The sequence below is a fragment of the Pterocles gutturalis genome, unplaced genomic scaffold (genome assembly GCF_000699245.1).
Source record: "Pterocles gutturalis isolate BGI_N339 unplaced genomic scaffold, ASM69924v1 scaffold26774, whole genome shotgun sequence".
Classification (NCBI taxonomy): domain Eukaryota; kingdom Metazoa; phylum Chordata; class Aves; order Pterocliformes; family Pteroclidae; genus Pterocles; species Pterocles gutturalis.
The window spans coordinates 1-7627 of record NW_010133974.1 but is presented as its reverse complement, the minus strand read 5'-3'; the positions used below and the strand labels follow the sequence as shown (position 1 = coordinate 7627).

At 54.0% G+C, this 7627-nt stretch overlaps 1 protein-coding gene across 1 annotated transcript; it reads right to left on the bottom strand.

The window, feature by feature from the left end:
* Positions 1-2161: 2161 nt before the first annotated feature.
* On the bottom strand, positions 2162-7243 carry HIAT1 (hippocampus abundant transcript 1). The gene is made up of 10 exons (XM_010081439.1): positions 7187-7243; positions 6347-6474; positions 5795-5909; positions 5008-5226; positions 4430-4543; positions 3901-3972; positions 3398-3510; positions 3180-3277; positions 2914-3080; positions 2162-2827 (listed from the first exon to the last, which is right to left on the bottom strand). The coding sequence occupies exons 1-10, from the start codon at positions 7211-7213 to the stop codon at positions 2618-2620; spliced, it is 1263 nt and encodes a 420-aa protein (XP_010079741.1). The 5' UTR covers positions 7214-7243; the 3' UTR covers positions 2162-2617.
* Between the last annotated feature and the right edge of the window lie 384 nt (positions 7244-7627).

Here is a 7627-nt window from a genome sequence, read left to right as displayed (position 1 = left end):
CAGAGCCAGTCCCTCGCCAGCAGAGCGAGGGACCGACGTACGAGTCGCCCTGATGCCGCTCACGGCACCCACAGTGCACCGGCCACCGGTGCCGCCGCCTGGCACCGTGCCCCCGTCAGCCAAAGGAGCCTCTGCCACGCGGAGCCCTTCGCACAGCCCGGCTGCGGCAGAGGTGACCTGCGGTGTCACCTGCACCCGAGCTCGGGGCTGACGAAGTGACCAGAATGCTCCAGGTCCACCACTCACAAACCTGGGATGTTGCATCGCTGGAAACCCGGGTATGGCGCGGCAACGGACGGGACCGAGGAGGAAGCTCGCCCGGGGAGCTCTGCGGTCTGAAGGGCAGGAGAGGCCAAGGTAACGCCGGCAGGGGAAGGGGACAGGAAACACACCGGTTTCAATAAACTATTCAAGAAAGGAGAGGACTTTTAAAAATATATCTCTGTATACTTTGTGTCATATAAATGATGCTCGTCTTTTCTGTCACGTTCCGCTCTGCTCTGCCCGGGAAGCTCCAATTCCGTGTTTCGTTTCACTCCATCTGCGTGTCAGGGACAAACCCACCCCGGTCCATTTCAGAGTGAAAATAAATGAATCGCCAGTTGGTAAAGCTCCAGCCTGAAAAAGGTTTTTCTGTGAGCGACACAGGGCTGGGACTGTGCTGGGAAGCTGGGGACTGGATTTCCTTCAGGAAAGCCGCTCGCTGTGCACGCACCCTGTGGACCATCCCACTCACGTTCCGGAATTTGGAGCATCACCACAATGAGCTCGGGAAAACCGGAGTCACCGCAGGTCACTGAGGCTTTCCGCTAGCTGTGTTCTCCAGCCCTGCGATCAGACCCACACCAGCAAACCCTCGGAGGCCGAGGGGCTGCCCTCTGTGTGGACCATCCCCTGCTCGCACAGTTCTGATTGTGGGAGCTGGGCTCCAGGCTGATTAATGCAAAGCAAGCCACGAATTTATCACTTGAACGTCCACCTCCAAGAACTAACTGGTCCAAAAAATTGTTAAGCAGACATTAAATGATGAATTCAGGCCAGGCTGGGCAGGCGGCGGCCCGACGCTGTCAGGACCCGACGGGGAAAGGCAGCTCTCCGCCTGTCCGGGGCAGTTTTTGCCTGTCCGTGGCAGCGCCGCCTCCCCTCAGGCCCCTCTCCCCAGTCACCTGTCCCACACCCAGGGACAGGACCCCACCTAGGGGCGATGCTGCTGCACATGCCCGTTTGAGGAGACGGGACTGGCTTTGGCCATCGTCTCCTCAATTCCCTGAACAGCTCCTTTCCTAAGTGTTCCCAGCCTGGTCCTTACTCCCCCGGGACTGATCAACGCCACCACTCCTGGTCTCGCTCCAATGAGAACAATCGTGTCCTGCCCGCTGCTGTATCTGTGCATCTGTCAACAGCCGAGCCCTCCCCGGACGTCTGTCTGAGCGCCCTTCACAACACTCCAAGTCTCTGCTGCTCCTTCTAAACAGTGCTGAACCCTGCAGCAGGGGCTGCAATTCCACTTTGCAACAAAACAAAAGCTTCACAGCAGACTGAGAAACGCTGGCGTGGAATCCAGACCTGTACATTCACATCAATGGCAATCACCACCACCAGGATCTTCTGGACTGAGAAAACGAGCTACAGTCATGATCTGGTTTTAATATGAGACGGCAAGAGCCTGGGGAAAAATCAACATGCTTTATAAGAGTGCTCCAGACAAACAGCTGTTTTTCTGACCTTTCTCTCAGGAACATGCTTTATCAAAGTGCTCCGCAGAGTTTAGTTGTTTCTCCAACCCTCAGAGAACTGTATTTTCCAACAACTCTTACAGCTCCAGAAAGAGACTTTGAAAAACCCTTCCACCTACTGCCTGCGGAGGTACCGACAGACAAACGTGGCGTCAGCGTAACAGAAAGAGAAAAACCAGAAATACAAACGCTGTGGACCCTCTAAGCATTTGTAATTCATGTCGTTGCTTTTCTCTCATCTGCCTGTTCCCCTTATGCCACCTGTGACTTCACTTCTTGATTTTTATCTTCCTCAGAGCACTAAAGGCAGTGGGTTCGGTTGGGTCTAAGTTTCAGTTGGGCCAGAAGGGGCAGAGCACGCTGACAGCTGACAGCTGCGCTCCCTTGCACCGGGGTCCCAGCAGCCTGCACGCCCTGCGCAGGACCAGCCTCCCGGGCCGAGGGCAGCGCTGCGGGGGATCGGAGCCAGGACCAGCTCTGTGAGGGGAGGGGGCATGGGACAGACGCCTCATTTACCCTGGCCGGCATCTCCGTTAGAGAACAAAGACAACGCGAGCTCCTCAGCGTTCCACTGGCGAGCCGAGTAACGGGCAGGTCACACCGTGACGTACGAGGGCAGGTTTGCTGTAAAGAACCATCCCTTCCCATGGAGCAGTTCAGGATCTCCCCTTCCCATCAGCACCAGATGATACAATTCCGTTTTTGCACCAGCTGGGTGTATTTGGCTCGAAGGGAAGCCCTGTCCCTTCTCATTAGCTGTCAGCAGCACGGTCTGTGACCCCATTTCTCCTCTCCCCCCACCCTCTCTCCCCAACCTCCAACTGGCCAAGTCCATCCCCAGCCTGGAGCGGAGACGCGAGCCAGCTCCTCCTCTCCCAACCTCACACGCTGCTGTCCTCGAGCAGGGGCTCCTTGCCGTCCGCCCCTCCGGCCTGCGGGCTGTGGGGATGGGTCTGGGCTCCGTTGCTGTGCTTCTTGTGGCCGCCCGATCGCAGCGCGAGGTTGTGTTCTGGAATGAACAAGGCCACCAGCAGCGACAGCAGGACAGAACAAGCCCCGAACAGGAACGGGGGCCCCGGGATGATGCTGCTCTGTAGGGAGACACAGAGGAATGGTGAATGCTCGAGTGCAAGGACAGCAGCAGCCCAGCAAATGGAGCGATAAAGCTGAAGGTTACCTCATCTGTAGGGTTGGCCATGTTGGGTTTGGAGGCCTTACCCAACGTCTCCACCTCCGCCATTTCATTCAGCTCCACGTGGAAGAGATAGAAGACAAAGCCATAGAGCGCCGGCCCCAGGCCGTTGCACAGGCCCCGGATTCCGGTGATCATCCCCTGCACCACGCCTGGGGACAGAGCCAGGGGAGGAAGGTATGTCTCCAGCCTTCTGAAGAAACTTGTTTTTCATTAACTCACCCCCCCAGACAATCCCCCAGGCGACCCACCCTGCTGGTCGGGGTCTGCATTCCTCGACACCATGGCGCTGATGGCTGGGAAGGTGATGCTGGACATGGCCGCCACCGCTCCTGCGGCCCACATCATCCTTGCTGCGGCCCACACCATCCTTGGGGAGAAAGGGGGAGTGGTTAGGGGCCAGGAGGCCAGCCGCAGACGGGGGGAGAAACCTGCCGACGCCACGAGACAAACACGGGCAAACTCTTACCAAGGCTGCGATCCAAAGCCGTACCAGGCAAGCTGCAGGATCTGGAAGCCCAGTCCCAACAGGATGGTGTTTTTATTTCCTATCGAACGCATGAGAATTCCCAGCACTACTGTCTGGAAAGAGAAACAGGCGCTTTCAGAGGAAGTGCAAAGGCAGATGACAACACTGGAAGGCAAGAGGACGGAACCCGGGGGAGCTGATGCTGCTGTGAGCCTGGCTGCCAGGCACACACACTCCTCCACCCTCCTGATGCTGCGTTAGAAACCAGCACGTCCCTGTCCCCGGCAGAGCACCACAGGGCCACCCCAGACGTTACCGCAGTTTGTTATTCCACAAACCGCTACATCCAAAAGAGAAGAAAGAGGACCACAGGCAGCCATGCGTGGGTCCAGCGATGTCTGTGTGGCCACAGGGATTCTGACAATGCACCAGCCCCAATTACCAGGAATTTTGGACATTCTTACAACCAGACTGCTAGAGCCAAGAGGGAAACTGCTTCTCACCTGAGCCAGTATAGAGAGAATTCCAACTACACCAATAAAAGCTGCCACAGTCTCCGAGGAAAAACCAATGACCTGTGGAAACACCAACAAGGGACTTTTCAGGCAAGAGATTTGTACCACCCGAGAAAAGCCGCTCCATCAGTGTCACTCATGTTTACCCACATCGCTTATCAGGTATTTAACCATTGATCAACCGTGCCTTCCTCTACCTCCCTGCTGCCACAGGGATGAAATGGAAGATTTTCCTCTGGCTGGAGAAACAGCTTTAAACGTTGGGCTCACCTTAAATGCCTGGAAGCGGCATGGACAGGATGGACAGGCAGAGCACCAGCGCAAAGCCAAGCAAAGGGCCTGGAGTGTTGCCAGGCTCCCACATTTTTCAGGAAAGCTGGAACAAGTCACTATTTCTTATAACTTCAACTTTACAAAGCTGTTGGCCAAAATTAGCTTCCTCAGGACATGCATTTAAGGTAATATTTGTAGTCTGGGATTCCCTGCACTCAGAGTCTTCCCTCACCGCAAGACTGACCTGTCGCAGGTACAGGAAAAAGCTGGAGTACTGCCCGGCTTCAGGAAGGTAGGAGAGAAAGACGGTGATACAGATGAGCAGCACCGTAGAATCCTGACCCACTTTCCGCAAGGACTGTAGGGAAGAGGGGTGGGGAATTAAAAAATGAATCAAAAAAAGGGTCACTATCACAAAATATTCTCCAGGAACAGAGACAGCAAAAGCAAGCGCTTGAGTCACAATCTTATATCTAAGAAGCGAGCGCTTGACTGAAGCCAGAGACCGTTTCAGAGGAAGATGCGAACACTGCCACAGCACACCAGAGCAAGGGTACGAGCGCATCAACAAGATGCTCTTGCTTCAGGACACCTGGAGCTGCTTTTACAGGTTTGTAGCTGGATGAGATCAGTCAGAAGCTGACAGACAGCTCTGGGTACGTGCAGTCTGCTGTCAACGAACACTGTTCCCCTGACAGGGTTAATCTGAGCCTCGCATCCTTCACCTCTTGTGGCACACATCTTCCTTCTGAGATACACCAGCAGAACTACAGCAAACATAACACTACCAGCACATGGAAAAGCAGCAGCGAGGTTACTTACAGCAAACGGGTCTGCTTGCTCCCAAGAGATCGGAGCTCCCCAAGAGACCGGGCGCATCTCTTCCGGCAGAGACTCTGGCACAGCCAGCAGGATGAAGCCAATATCCAGTAAAGCAACACCTGAAGCCAGCACAACCACCAAGGTATCGCCGTAGGCTTCGGACAGGTACGCACCAATTGCTGGGCTCGTGACCAGACTAGCAGCAAACGTGGCTGACACCTGGAAGCATAAAATATTAATACAGCCTCTTCTTTCTCCTCTAGAGTAACCCAAGGGTCCCAGCTTTGCCAGCTTTGACAATCCAGGTGAGCAGGGACTCCTGCAGACAGGAAGGTGACGTGTTCTCTGGGTGCAATCTAGGCTAAGTTCTAGCAAAGGGAAATTAAATCTATCCTAGCAATCCCTATATGACACTTTCAGTAACCCCGTAGAAAGGACCGGATCACAGGCTGCTTGTCTGCACGGCAGCATCCCAGCCTGCCTCCTCTCCTGCTGCAAGGAAGCTCACGGACCAGGCTGCATTAAAGGATAACGATTCCATGACTCCATCATTCTAAGTAACAATACAGCCGCTGTTCAGATGGCACAGAAATCAGCCCTCTCCCTCAGCGCTAAATCACAAACAGAAGAGCAGGGAGACTCGTACGATCAGTGAAGCGTGTATCATCTTTTCACTGATTCCATCCTCAGGCTTGTCAATAAATCTCCCACCGTGTTTTTATACCTCTCCTACCTGCAAAGCCACAAATATTTCTTGAAGAGACAAGCCAGTTATTCAGCTCCTTACCAAGCCGTAGGCCGTGCTGCGCTCATGCTCCTGGGTGATATCAGCAACGTAGGCAAAAATCACAGAAAAGGTGACAGCAAAGACTCCAGACATGGAAATGACGGCAAAGTACCACCTGGAACAGGCACGGCCAAAGGCAGAGTTAGAGAGCAACCACACCGCAGCCCACAACTGCTGAATTAGAACCTTGCCCTTATTCTTCCTTCAGTCCATCCCACTTCATTGCACCAGAAAGCGCCCAGGAACACCGAGCTTCAGCCTGGTGGCTCATCAAGTTTTATTACTTTTTTTTCCCCACACAGGAAGGAGCCATCAACGTGCCCCAACAGTGATACTGCACTGATCAGGAGAAGAGGCACCAGGGGAGGAAAGACAGATTCCTTCTCCCCGACACAGAACCCTCCAGCAGAACCAGACAAGTAAATTAGTCTCAAGGCTGAGCATCCTCCTCCGCTGGACAGACTCTTCCATCTCACCCACACATCCCCACTGCTCAGCCTCGTGCTCATCCCTCTCCTCAGAGCCCCTTGGTTACAACGCGGGTAAACTCACCACGGACTGATCTTCATAAGGGGAATTGGTGCACATGTGAAGAAGACAGTGAGGAGGAGGAAGGATTTCCTGCCCCAGACATCAGAGAGAGCACCAATCAGTGGGGCACTTAGAAAAGAAAGCAGACCCTAAGACAGACAGACAGACAGACAGGGTGACCGAGAGAAACCCCTCAGTCAAATTCTGGTTGTCCATAGCGAGAGCTTTTGACATCATCATCTTGAGAGAACAACGCAAGGAGACAATCCATTCCTAGTTTCCACAAGCAGGCACTATCACCAAACAGAGCTGTTTGCTAAGCCGCTCACATCCTTTTAGAGAGAAAAAAAAATCCTCGACCAGGTAGGTGCTGCCACACTCTCCAATCACCTCCCATTCTCTGCGAGGGCTCAGCCCGCAGCTGTGCTCTTCCCAGGCAGCCTGCGCAGCCCGGAGCTGCCCTGCCAGCACCCAGAAAGGTGCTGGCACAGCTCCACCCCGTTAACATCTGCTGCAGTTCCAGGGAAAGCTTTCTCTTTGAGACGGGCAGACCCGATGGGATGCTGTTATTATTATTAGGATATTTCTAGCTGCAACATGCAGCTGTTCCAGCCCAGACCCTGCTGACAAGCAGGACGCTGTTAGTGCCGCTCAGCGAGATCAACTCCGCAAGGCTCCTCAGGTCTGTGCTGTGTCGATTCTCCATTTGGCACGAGGTCTGCCAACGAGCCTCGAAACCAAAATGTGACCGTTTGTCTGTCCAACGCTGTCTGGCGTCAGCGATGACACAGACGGTGAGGGCTCGCCACGTGGGGCACTGATCGCAGACTCAAAAGAAAGCCTGGATGGAACATTCCTCACCTTGACTCCATGGATCAGGCCGTTCATCAGGAACGTGTGCTGAGGGAACGTCTGGTGTAACACCTACAGAAAAAACAAAACACACCAGAGCTGGCAACGTGTGTAAGATTCCCACTAATGCCAGCACCCGACAGCAGGAGCCGGGAAGAGCACAACAGGGAAAACCCGGGATCAGAGATCAGGGCAAAAACACGCACGGCACACGAGACTTCCCTGTGAGCTGGCACAGCACCATCAGTGAATGGTTTAGAAAGCTGAGAATTCTTCCTGAAGATGCCAAATCGGAAGTTTACAGCTCCCTAACCAAAGGCAAGTATCTGAGATGAGATTTGAAGTTCCTTACTAAAGCTACCCCTCTGCACTTTACTGTCAACTTCCAGTGAATTCCCCCCTGTAATTTCAGGTCAGGTCTTTCACAGAATCACAGAATCCCAGAATCAC

Bases quoted from the DNA above. Each gene is read 5' to 3' on its own strand.
- HIAT1 (XM_010081439.1), bottom strand. From the start codon at position 7,213: ATGAACGGCCTGATCCATGGAGTCAAG. The intron at 6,475-7,186 runs GTGAGGAATGTT...TGTCTGTCTTAG, and splicing joins GCCTGATCCATGGAGTCAAG to GGTCTGCTTTCTTTTCTAAG. The intron at 3,511-3,900 runs GTGAGAAGCAGT...TTCTCTTTCCAG, and splicing joins TTCTCTCTATACTGGCTCAG to ACAGTAGTGCTGGGAATTCT.